This window comes from Opisthocomus hoazin, chromosome 18 (genome assembly GCF_030867145.1).
Source record: "Opisthocomus hoazin isolate bOpiHoa1 chromosome 18, bOpiHoa1.hap1, whole genome shotgun sequence".
Taxonomy (NCBI): Eukaryota; Metazoa; Chordata; class Aves; order Opisthocomiformes; family Opisthocomidae; genus Opisthocomus; species Opisthocomus hoazin.
In genome coordinates, this window is record NC_134431.1 from 6,531,767 (window position 1) to 6,544,708 (window position 12,942).

General features: G+C 47.4%; 1 protein-coding gene across 1 annotated transcript; it reads left to right on the plus strand.

The window, feature by feature from the left end:
- Positions 1-12,240, plus strand: ACTR5 (actin related protein 5). Its single transcript, XM_075438869.1, has 9 exons — positions 1-384; positions 1,043-1,272; positions 2,112-2,281; positions 3,123-3,340; positions 3,671-3,853; positions 7,718-7,840; positions 8,388-8,527; positions 9,463-9,595; positions 11,030-12,240. The coding sequence occupies exons 1-9, from the start codon at positions 1-3 to the stop codon at positions 11,285-11,287; spliced, it is 1,839 nt and encodes a 612-aa protein (XP_075294984.1). The 3' UTR covers positions 11,288-12,240.
- The last annotated feature ends 702 nt before the right edge of the window (positions 12,241-12,942 follow it).

Sequence of the window (12,942 nt, forward strand, 5' to 3'; positions counted from 1 at the left end):
ATGGCGGCGGCCGGTCGGGTGTTCGCCTTCCGCGACGCGCGCTGGGCTCCGGACCCGGTGCTGGAGCCGAGCGCGGCCGTGCGGACGCCGCAGCCGGTGCCGCTGGTGATCGACAACGGCTCCTTCCAGACGCGGGCGGGCTGGGCCTCCGCCGACCCCGCCGTCCCCGCCGAGCCCCTGCTGCGGTTCCGCTCGCTGGCGGCGCGCAGCCGCGGGGCCCGCGGCGGGGCCGGCGCCGAGACGCAGGTGGGCAACGACCTGGGGAGCCCCGAGCCGCTGCGCTGGCTGCTCCGCTCGCCCTTCGACCGCAACGTGCCCGTCCAGCTGGAGCTGCAGGAGCTGCTCCTCGACCACGTCTTCCAGCGCCTCGGCGTCGCCTCGCAGGTACCGGCGGGCCGGGCCCCGCCGACCCCCGTGGAGCCGGGCCCGGCCCGGGGTCCCTCCTGGCCCTCGAGCCCCGCTGCGCTCTTGGTTTCTGCGGGGTTTGGCGGTGAAAGCGGGAGGAAACAGCGGGCCGAGAGCCGGCGTCCGGGCTCGGTTCTGGACACCAGCGTTAAACGTCGCTGGTTTTGTACAGCGTCCTCGCTGCTGGCGCGCGTTGGCTGCCTGCGCTGGGTGCCCGGCTGAGCTGGGAGCTGCGCCTCGGACCCTCACGCCTTTCGCCTGCGCGGCAGCACCCGTTTGGAAGCTTTGCCTGGTGCTGAACTAAGCTTCCGCCAAGTCGTCACTCGCACTTCACCTCCTCGTTGCATAGATTTGGGTTACTTAGGTTTTTAGTAATTCATATATGCTTTTAAAAATCCATTCACCTCCACCCTTAGCAGTTTATTCTTTGAATTAAAGTCGGAAGCCCTGCTGTAGCAAGACTTCTTTTTTACCCCCTTAAGCACTAGATAGAATTTGACTTATGTGATTGATAGCCTACGCGTAAAGTGCTTCCTCATTGCTGGAGTTCTTGCTGACGTTCAGAAGAAGCAGCAAGGATAAGCATCCCTGGCTTTTCCCTTCATACCTTTATATTTTTTTTTCTTATCTCTCACAGGGTTGTGTCGATCATCCAATTGTTTTGACAGAAGCGGTGTGCAATCCTCTGTATTCGAGACAAATGATGTCAGAGCTCCTCTTCGAGTGTTATCAAGTGCCAAAAGTGTCCTATGGCGTCGACAGCTTGTACAGCTTTTACCACAACAGAAGGCAGAGCTGGCCCTGCAGTGGCCTGGTGATATCGTCAGGCTATCAGTGTACGCACATTTTGCCAGTCTTAGAAGGCAGGTGAGCTCTCGGTGTCCGAAGTACGGTGCAACCTCCTGTTGTCGGTCGTTGACTTACCCATTCCTCTAGCCTTCAGCATTCCAGCTCGTGTGGTATATGCTCTTGTCAGGTCCTCATTTATACTGACCAGTTAAAACTAGGTCTGCAGATGTTGCGAAGTTCTGTTGAACTGAAGAAGCAGTGCTGTCCTTGTACCTGTTGTATTTTTAGTTACTATTCGTGCATAGACCTGTACTTCCAAGAGTAGAAGGGGATATCTGCCCCAGGTAAGATCAGACATTAAAAAAACATATGTTAGGTTTTAAAGCAGGTTTGGCATGAAAGAAAGTTCTCTGTGAGATTTCTGCAGTTCTTGATGCTTTTATCATTCTGATTATGCTGCTACATTGCTCTATTTTTTTATTTAAATCCTTACTACAGGAAATGGCTTTATTATATCTGGTAGGTGGTTCCAGTTTTTGAGGGCTACACCTGGCCAACTATGGAATGTTACAAAGGTTAAAGAAATGACTTTTAGCTCCTCTAACCATCACTTCCCTTCTTAAAGTAGAACATTTCCTTGCTGTAGCCAAAATTATTTGATGTTTGGGTTTTTTCAAGCAGAACAGAGCCTTTCAGAAAGTATCTGCAAAAAACAAAGCACTGATTGCGCTTGTTGTCTGAGAAAAGCAGGTGTGTGCCATTCTCTGGTAACTGAATCTTGAAATATTTATCTGTGAATATTCATATGTCTGCCAGACCATATCAGAAATTAAATAATACTGGGGAAAGTAGGAGGTCTGTTTTATGCTGAACTTGTGGATCTCGCCAGTCTCAGTTGTGTTTCTTTGTGTTTTCAGGCTGGATGCTAAAAACTGCAAACGTATTAATCTTGGAGGGTGTCAAGCAGCTGTGTATCTGCAACGCCTCCTTCAGCTCAAATACCCGGGACATTTTGCTGCCATCACTCTCAGTCGCATGGAGGAAATACTGCATGAGCATAGCTACATTGCAGAGGACTATATAGAAGGTAAAACCAGCTGCAATTTACCACTAGGCAGTGTTCATCCAAACTTAGTTTTGTCCTCTGTATCCCTTGTTCTCAAGTTGCCTGGTATTCTGGCAGGAATACTCTACTGTTCTGCTTACTTTATAGCTGTCTCTCTGGTAATCTGCCTCATGGGAAATGTTTGACCATGGTTTCAAATTTAAGAATAAGATAGAAACAAAGTTACAGAAAAAAAAAACCACGCTGTATTAGTTCAAATTTCTCTGTGAATAAAAATTGGAATTATTTCAGAGGAAAAGAATTTTAAAGAAGTTTATTTTATTAGTTACTTTACTCCATACTTCCAATAAAACGTTAAAATGATTAGGGTGATTCCTGCATCTGGCCCTGTTTCTTATCTGCTTTAAGGTTTCCAAAATTGCGGAGGACACTTCTCGTGGCTTTTTGTGAATTAACAAAGTTTTAAAATTTCCATGGTAAATGTCATCCCAAGTAGTGGCCGAAGAAAAGTATTTTCTTAAATTTTTCACTTATGAAAGAGCCTGCAGGAGACCTTGGAGATGTGTGAGAACTCTCCCTTGCTTTGGGAAGAGAGAAGAGACGTTAGTGTGCGCTTCCCACTTCTTGGTACTTTGTGTTTCCTGCACGCTGGAGATCGGAGCAGTAAGAACTGTGTGCACCCAGTCTGTGCCTGGGAGGTCTGAGGGGGCAGCTAAATACGGAGGCAGCTGCCAAGATGTGACGGAATCCTCGTCTGGACCATTGTTGCCTCCTTTCTGCTAAGTCTGAAGTTAGTGTGGAGTGCGTGCAACGTATGAGTTTCAGCCTGGCAAAACAGTTATTTTGCTTTTAAAACATTCAGAGCTGCAGAAGTGGCGGTCCCCAGAGTACTACGAGAACAACATGCACAAGATGCAGCTGCCTTTCTCTAACAAACTGCTGGGAAGCACTCTGACATCAGAGGAAAAGCAGGAGAGGCGGCAGCAGCAATTACGTCGGCTTCAAGAACTCAATGCACGTCGTCGAGAAGAGAAGCTGCAGCTTGACCAAGAGAGGCTGGACAGGTTACTGTACATACAGGTAATCAAGGCAGAGTTTTCTGTGCGGTCTTTTGGGAGGAGGGCAGGGTGCCCTCGGAGCTTTAGCAGAAGATCGTGCATCGCTGTAAAGAAGCTACGACTGTCCAGTGTAGTTTCTGATAGAAGCTTTCCAAGGTTACTTGCAAGATAAAAGGGAGGGATTACTGCTGCAGAGGATGCTTCCAGGTTCTGAACAGTACTTCTTCTGTGAAATATTTTGAATGCGTGTGTATCTTAATATCTAGTAATGAAGGGCAAAGTGTCCGCACACGTGCAGTTGACAGACGGTTGCTTACCCTGTATTGTTCGTCACAGCTAACTCTGTCTGTAGGAACTTTTAGAAGATGGTCAAATGGATCAATTCCACAAAGCTTTGGTGGAGCTGAACATGGACTCTGCAGAAGAACTTCAGTCTTATATCAACAAATTGAGTCTGTCTGTTGAACAAACGAAGCAGAAAATTCTACAGGCAGAAGTCAATATCGAAGTAGATGTTGTGGACAGCAAGCCAGAGGTATGATGTTTTCACCAAGTTAATCCTTCTCTTATCCATGAGAGAATCAAATTTCTATGCTTGAAAATGTGCCCCTTCAGACTTTTATTGATGAACTAAGCTTTTCCTTTAACAGGCTGCAACTCATTGTTAGCTTGGCAACTGCTTCACTCTTCCAGCTTTCCTATGCAGGCACAGAAAGTGACAGGTTTGATTTTGTAGAGTTTGCCTGCAATCAGTCACCCTTCTTGTGCTCCAGAGCACAGCGTGGAACAGCACATCTTATAGCTTGATTCTGCAGAGTTCTAAACATAATCTCTAGCCTTCCTGACAGTAGTTGAAGTATAGTTATGTGAAATCAGTAAGTTTCCTTAGAAATTTCTTGCACAGCTTTAAGAAGTTGGAGAAAAAACAAAGTAGCCCTAGTGAGTCAGAGAAGGTGCCACTGCAGATAACGCTGCTTCCCTTTGTAGTTACTCACAGAATCACAGAATGGTAGTGGTTGGAAGGGACCTCTGTGGGTCATCTAGTCCAACCCCCCTGCCGAAGCAGGGTCACCTACAGTAGGCTGTAGAGGACCTTGTCCAGGTGGGTCTTGAATATCTCCAGAGAAGGAGACTCCACAACCTCCCTGGGCAGCCTGTTCCAGGGCTCCGTCACCCTCAGAGGGAAGAAGTTCTTCCTCATGTTCAGGTGGAACTTCCTGTGCTTCAGTTTGTGCCCATTGCCCCTTGTCCTGTTGCTGGGCACCACTGAAAAGAGCTTGGCCCCATCCTCCTGACACCCACCCTGCAGATATTTGTAAGCATTTATAAGGTCCCCTCGCAGCCTTCTCTTCTTCAGGCTGAACAAGCCCAGCTCCCTCAGCCTCTCCTCGTAGGAGAGATGCTCCAGTCCCCTCACCATCCTCGTAGCCCTCCGCTGCACTCTCTCCAGTATCTCTTCATATTTCTTGAACTGGGGAGCCCAGAACTGGACAGAGTACTCCAGATGGGGCCTCACTAGGGCAGAGTAGAGGGGAAGGAGAACCTCCCTCGACCTGCTGGCCACACTCTTCTTGATGCACCCCAGGATCCCATTGGCTTTCTTGGCAGCCAGGGCACACTGCTGGCTCATGGTTAACCTGTCGTCCACCAGGACACCCAGGTCCCTCTCCGCAGAGCTGTTCTCCAGCAGGTCTGCCTGAAGCCTGTACTGGTGCATGGGGTTGTTCCTCCCCAGGTGCAGGACCCTGTATTTGCCTTTGTTGAACCTCATCAGGTTCCTCTCTGCCCAGCTTTCCAGCCTGTCCAGGTCACGCTGAATGGCAGCACAGCCTTCTGGTGTATCTACCACACCTCCCAGTTTGGTGTCATCAGCAAACTTGCTGAGGGTACATTCTAAATCTTCATCCATGTCGTTGATGAAGAAGTTAAACAAGGCTGGGCCCAGTACTGACCCCTGGGGGACACCACTAGTTACCAGCCTCCAACTAGACTCAGCGCCGCTGATGACAGCCCTCTGAGCTCTGCCATTCAGCCAGTTCTCTGTCCACTTCACTGACCACTCATCCAGCCCACACTTCCTGAGCTTCCCTAGGAGGATGTTATGGGAGACTGTGTTGAAAGCCTTGCTGAAGTTGAGGTAGACAACATCCACGGCTCTCCCTTCGTCTACCCAGCCAGTCATGTCATCGTAGAAAGCTATCATATTGGTCAGGCATGATTTCCCCTTGGTGAATCCATGCTGACTACTCCTGATAACCTTCTTTTCCGTATGCCAGCCACTGTCCTTACTTAACGTTGCCTTGCTTAGAGGCTGTAAATGCAGCAGCTAATGTGGTTTTGTTTATACTTTAAACCAACCTCTACTTCTGCTTTTGCATTAGCTTTGGTGAAATAAGTGGGCCTGGTATGTTAAAGGCTCCCCCCTCCCCGCCCCTGCAGTGTCTGACAATTAAATAATGTGGAGTTTTAAGTACTTGAATCTCAAGTGGTTATAATCCCAAGACAACCATCCTTAAATGTCTCTGGCCTTGTATTAAAGATGTAGAAGAATTTACCAAGTTTTTTTTGTTGAAAACAGTATTTGTTTTCATTTCTGTGCACCTTGCAGGTGCAGAGAAATTTATGGTAAACAGCTAACCCTTTGCCTTCATTTTGACTATCTATTTTGGTGCAAATGAGCAGCATGTTCTGTTCTGTTTAGTCGACAATGAAAGATTAATTGCTACACTTGGTTGTTGGAGTTGCCTTGAAGATGAGAAGCTTATTTGTCTGCTTTGCCAGACTAATACAGGCCCAGCACGTAGCAGCTGCTTCTAAGAGATGGTCTAGGGCTGTTCATGGATTTACCTGAAATTGCCTGTCAAATCCCGTAAGACAGAGCTTTTTTAGTTGTATCAGTCTTTGCTCGGGAAAAGGTAGGGACAAACAGAAAACTGAGGCCTAGAGAAGAGTGGTGCCAGATGTAGGCCGTCTTGCATCTCAGGTGGCACTTAAGATGTAGCCAAAACTAACGGGTGAGCTGGTATCTTCTTGCTTGTATTTTGCCCGTGCTTAACAGGAAGGTTTTGTGTAAGAATCAGAATGACTGCGTTTTAGCAAAATTGAGGTAGATCGTGGGCTTGCCATTGCGGTAAGGAAACTTCCTGCCTCCTGTCAAAAGAAAACGTTCAGAAAGAGATAATTGAAAGGCTGTCAGCTCCTTGTAGTTTTGCCCAGTGGTTGTGCCCAAGTTCCAGCATGTCTGGTTTGGATCCCACGCGCCTCCTCTTTACTAGGTGCAACCTCAGACCTGGGAATGAATCGGCAAGCCTCTTTGTTTGGTCTGTGCTTGGTGAGAGAGCCTACAATTATCACCGAAACTGCTTGTGAAGATAGGCCGCCCCTCTGCCGCCGTGTAAAGGAGACGAAAAGCTAATTATGTTGTCCTAGTGTCTGTGCCAACTCTTCAGCAGGGTTCTGTGCTGCTTCTGTTGCTATGTTTAAGGCATAAAAAGAAATGGATTTTAAAAATCGTAAGTGTTGGAGATGACTTCGGGTGACTACCGTTCATTTACTCTAACAACAAACAGTGCTTAATCTTCAGTTTGAGTAATTGCTTGGTTTTCAAGCGGGGCGAAGCTAGATCCTTCAGAATGTTGAACTGATCTAGCTTTAGCTCATCCTGGTGTTGCGTGCTCGACATTGCAACAAATGTTTCAAGTTTAAAATAACAAAGTCAAACATGTAGCAACAGAATCCCAAAGGTAACATTGTAACAAAAATAAACGCGATAATTAAACAGCTGCTCCTACTTCCCAACGGTGAAGTGCTCTCGGACTTTGAGCGAGGCTTTTCATCAGGAGGGGCCTTGGGAGCACCTCCAGGTCTGTGTGAAGCGTCAGGCGTTCGGTATGTCCCGTCTGCAGGTGCTGGGCGGGTGAAACCGTCACACACTGTGTGGCAGCTAACAAATACTTGTTTTGTATTCCCACACAAGCAAGACAGGGAATTTATTGGTAATTATAGAGCAGTTAGAGGTGCTGGGAGTGCACCAAGTTTTAACCAATTTAAAAATCTTTTTTTAATACGTTTTAATATGCTGTTCTATTTAGCACACGGCTTGCTAGGGTCCTGGTAGCCTGTTGACTAAGGCCTTTAATTTCTGAGGTGGCATCACGATAAATTTATTGAAAAGTGTTTGATTTTTATACTTTGAGTGAATGCCTGTCTTAACTCCTGTTTTCTCAGTTGTTCACCGTTTTAATTTTTGTCTTCAGTGCTGGAGAGCAGTGTATTTGGTGTCAGGCACGTGTGGAGAGAATCGGGGTTGAATTTTCCAAATGTGCTACCAGAATTGGTGTCATATATGTGCTTAGCACACCTGAGCTAGCCTACCTTAACATACCTTCTCTGTTTCCAGACTCCTGATTTGGATCCATTGGGCAGTGAACAGTCACTGGAGGATGTGGAAAGCATTAATGAGTTTGAACCTTTATTTGCTGAGGACCAGCCTGAAGTTGAGAAGCCTGTTGCTGCAGTGCAGGTTTGATTTCTATAGCTGCACCTTGTGCTGGAGGTTGCTGCCTCCTGCTTGTCCCGCTAGTCTGCTGACATTTCTCCAAAAGCAAACATCGTTTGCCTGCTCTTGGAAGAGATGATTAAACTATCTGAACAGGTCATTAAGAGAGGAGAAGTCCTTGCAATCTTAGCTGATGGTTTAAAACATGTATCTACCCGCTTGGCTCACTCTGCAGGCAGTGCCTGTTGTAGCAGTGCCAGGTTATTAGGGAAAAAAAGGCCTGTTCACGGGGGTTTTTTGTGCGTGATCCATAGTCCAATATCGCATCCCAGTGGACACAGCTCTCAACTTGTGAGGTTGAGCCTTTGGATTGAGTGGCAGCAAACAGAATGAAGTATAGGAAAAGTCCAGCTTCCCTGGTCTTACAGAAACTTTTACAGCATGTCCCTTTCTCTGTGAGAGCATTACAATCTGGTTTTTGTACAGAGTTGTTTGGATAATTTGCTTATTCTAGGATATCACTGTTCTCTAACACAATTTCCCACTGCTTTTCAATCTCATATTTTTAAAGCCCGTGTTTAACCTGGCAGAGTACCACCAGCTTTTCCTTGGCACTGAAAGAATCAGGGCTCCAGAGATTGTCTTCCAGCCCTCCCTGATAGGAGAAGACCAGGCTGGTATAGCAGAAACCATGCAGTATGTCCTTGAGAGGTGAGTTTACAAAGCTACTTGGCACTTGCTTCAAGCAAGCTAGTCTTGTTTTCATGTCAGCTTTTGCAATACTGGTTACTTAACAATGATTTGAGGAAATAGATTTGAATAGTTCTTTTTGGTGGGTTTGAGCATTGCAGGTTAGACATGTCTTCCTGTTCTGGAAACCACATGTAACTCTGCTTGTCTTAAGTCAGTGGTCTCCAAACTTTTTTGATCGATTACTCCATCAGTAAAAAATTTTTGAGCACACACTTCCAGTATATATATGTCTAGAAGTCACATACAGGTACTACTGAAATAACGTATTGTGTGCATCTTAAAATTTACACAAAAATAGAAATTAAAAAAGGGTGAGATAAAGGGTAAATAAACACTATTTTGATTTATTTGTTTATTAATAGTACAAAAAAAAATCTTCTTCCTGCACCCCAATGGATTGTCTTGCACACACCCCACTTTGGAGACCCCTGGTCTAACTTGCTGTAGAAGGAAACAACAAACCCTTGTCAATGTCCATCCCACGAAACAATGACCTGGCAGTCTCCATCTTTGTGAGACCAAAATCAGGAGTGACATTTTTAAGTTATGGTGTAGGCACGCTTGCTGGACAACGATTTCCAGAGAACTTAGCATTAGGGAAATGTCACCCCTGGACTGTACAACACATGAGATTGCGTTTTCTGAAATGCAGGAATTCCAGCTCTACCAAGGTGTTGATTTGTGGGGTACAGCACACAGAATGCTTTAAAGGTTTTCTTCTGCCACCCCCTGAATTTCCAGAAAACAGATGAACACAGGTTTTCATGCTAGGGAAGCGAAGGAAGTTTCTCACAGTGAATCCTGAAGACAAGGTATCAGTATTCCCCATAGCTGTTCAGCTGGTAGGAGAGGTGTCCATGAGACAGGCTGAAGTGGGTATTTGTTCCCTGTAGGTATCCAAAGGAACAACAAGCTGTTCTTGTCCAGAATGTTTTTCTCACTGGTGGAAATATGACGTATCCTGGACTGAAAGCTAGAGTCCAGAAGGAGCTCCTGGAGATGCGGCCGTTCCAGTCCTCTTTTCAGGTACGTGTGCTGACGTGAGGTTTGTGTGAATAGCCTGCTCATCTGTGTTCAGAAGTAATTCAGGCTGAGAGAGGTACAGAGCAGGTGTACTTGGGGCAGGGAATGGAGAGAGTTTTAGGACAAGACACTGCAAGCAGCTTTTTTTGACCTGAGAAGATGAAGGTTAAGCAAAGATACGGCTGCTCTTCCTGAAGACATTAGATGCAGTAGGGTAGATGCCTTGGAAAAGGAAAACCTGGTTCAGCTGAAGGACCATGCACACACAAGCATGTTTGGCTGGACGTTTGCAGATTGATTTCTTAGGACTGGGACAATTACTGTCTGGAGCTTTTGTTAGGAGTAGTTGCTGGGAAAAATTCCTCACTTCGAAACTGAGTTATGTGTTCAATTTGTTACATGTAATGACTGCCTGGGACAGCAGCAAAAGAGAGTCCGTGAGTATCTTGCAAACCTGTGATCCTTTGCAACTTTTTTGGCAAGCACAGTAGAAGCTGGGGAAGTCCCAGAGTTTGCGGTGCATTTTGTAAGGAGACTTGCAAGAGTCTCCCTTGCTGTTCTGAAACCGCCTTGTCTCCTCAAATCTACTGTCTTCTTGAATAGAAAATCAGGTTATAAACTGGGAAGAGAAAAAAAATCATTGCAAATATAATCTTGTGATTCCACAGCCCTTTTTTTCCGCAGTTATTGTGCGCAGCTCTGAACCAGGTGTGAGTGGCAGAAACTTAGTTACAGCCACACGCCTGGTAGTTTTCGGAAGGATGTGCTTGCTAAGTTTGGAGCATGTGACTTGTGTCTGTGGGAAGAAAGTGAGTGCGTTTTCACCTGTTTTTAATGTCGCTGCTTGTAACTGAGTAAGAGCTTCCTTCTTTCCATTAAAGCGTGGTCCTGTCAGAAAGCTGTCAGTTCACAGATATCGCATGTGGGGTTTACCTGGTGTCTAGTCTAGCGAGCCCGTAGCTGAACCAGGAAAGCAGTTCATGCCACAGTAATAGGAGCAGTTAAATGGAAGTATGAGCCTACACCAGCGGAAAGAGCACGTGTGGTTCTTTCCCACATACTGTGATTTCTTAGCCTGCAGTATTCCTCCCTGCCGCTGCAAGTGGGCTGGAGGTTTTGCTGGAGCACTTGACACTCGTTTTGCAGTACCACCAGCTCTTCCAGCACTGGCTTCCAGCTGTGATGGCTGTTGTTTGTATGATACACCCATGGGCCTTCTCAACCTGCAGAAACAAAGCAGCTCATGGAGAATTGATCTCAAGGTGAAAACACACTTCAGACCAATTCCTAACATAACTGTTCCCCAGAGACACTGAATAATCACCTCGGGCTTCTGAAGTTCAGTGCTTTGCGTCCTATACCATTGTAATCGGGGTAAAAAGGGCCTTTCTCTCCTGTGTTGAATTGACGTTGTTGTTCTGTTTTCCCTCCATCCAGGTTCACCTTGCTTCCAGTCCTGTTTTAGATGCCTGGTATGGGGCTAGGGACTGGGCAGTGGAATACATGACCCGTGAGGAAGGCTGGATAACCAGAAAAGACTATGAAGAAAAAGGGGGAGAATACCTCAAGGAACACTGCGCTTCAAATGTCTATGTTCCCATTCGCCTTCCAAAGCAGGCCCCACGGACAGCAGAGGCGTTGGCGCCTGGCAGAGCGCTGACGTCCGGCACGGGCAATCCCTGTGAGCAGGCGTAGCGCCGCGCCTCTGCCACTGACCCTCGGGTGGGGAGAACAGCGCAGAGAAAAGGAGTTACTGGGGTGCAGTGGGAGCCGTGCATGGAGCGCAGGCGTCAGCCTAGCCTTGCTGGCTGCTCAGAGAGCGCTGAGCACCTCATCCAGTCGCTTAACGGGGAGGACAAGCCACGCTGGCATGGTCGTGGCACTTGCAACACTGAGTGCTGCTCACACGTAGCACAGCAGTGTGCAGCAGCAAGGAGGAACACAACAGAAGTGCATTCCGGAGAAAAATGCCGTCTTAGAAACTCTCATAGTAAGACTCAGGGTTTTTAGAGAGTGTATGTTTTACAGCTTTTTCTAGTTTGATTGAATTGTACTGGTTTTATACTGCTTTTATTGCATGATCTGGAAGCTGGATCAAGGCTTGTATCAAGCGAGTCAGCCCAGCAGGCGTCTCCCTCGCTCGTCACAGCGAGCATTTGTCGGGACATGTTCGTCATGACGTCATGCTGCTGGAGGCTGGAGGGGCTGGTGTGTGCCCTCCCTCCGCAGGCCTCCTGCCCTCTCGTCGTGTCTGATTTCCTTCCTGCATGTAGCTTTCTGCCAAACCACCACCGAATAAGCGGTGGGGTTCCAGGTACTTTTTGACTTGATTTATGTCAGTAATCTCGATGTCTTGGTGGAAGCTGGAGACCTGGTCACATAAAGCACTGTCCAGCTGCACGGACAGAACCCTCCCGAGAGCGCAGCCAGGACTGCCAAGTCTTGCACAGTCCTTAAGTGGTTTTGCAAGAGTGGTGGCTGAGCAGGGCAGCTCTTTACTGGTGGGATTTCTTTATCAAGAGTTGTTTTAGCAATAAAGCAAACTTTTTGCTTTACCACTTCTGTGTTTCAGTGGTTTGACCCCTTCAGAGAGTACGGCAGTAAGGATGTATTTGAGTGGTTATACCTTGCTGAAGAATGCGGGTTTGCAGCCAGACCCCTGTCCTGCCACACAACGTACCCTAGCTGAAATTTCACTGGGGATTCAGTTCTTGCACTGCACAACTCGCTGTTGCTTTCCCATAAGAATAATCAATGCTAAATGAAACCTAAGCAGACTCCATCATCAGTTTGGCAAGAGCTGTAAACCGTTAAGCTGGAGAAGGTATGGGGGAAATACCCAGACCGTAACTGGTATAAAGCAGGTGAAGAGGTGGTGGCTTGCTGTCCCCAGGGGCATCGAGATAAGTTGTCACCTGGCAGATTCAAAACAGAGGACACAAGGAGCTTGTTGGTGTCCAAGTGAGGCGTTTTGTTGCCACATGATGTGGTACACACACTTCTGGATTCATGAAGTATTGCTCAGATCTACGGTTTAAAACAGAAACCTGCTCTCGGACCTGGAGGGCTCACCTGTGCGCAGGAGGTCCTGCAGCCGTGCGTTCCTTGGTGGGCGTGCAAGGGAAGTGTTTTTACAGACCTGCCCTCTCGCACGGTTCCTGCGGCACCCAGCGCTGGTCGCTCTCAACTGGGGTACGGGTCTTGGTGGACCTTTGGCCGGGTCCAAACAGGCTGTTGGGCAGGGCGAGGAGTAGAAGGGAGCTTTCTGCCTTCAGGTAACCTCAAATTTGGACTATTGATCCTATCCCTAGCTGCCTGGAGGCATACCAATTTTCAGGACCATTAAGGCA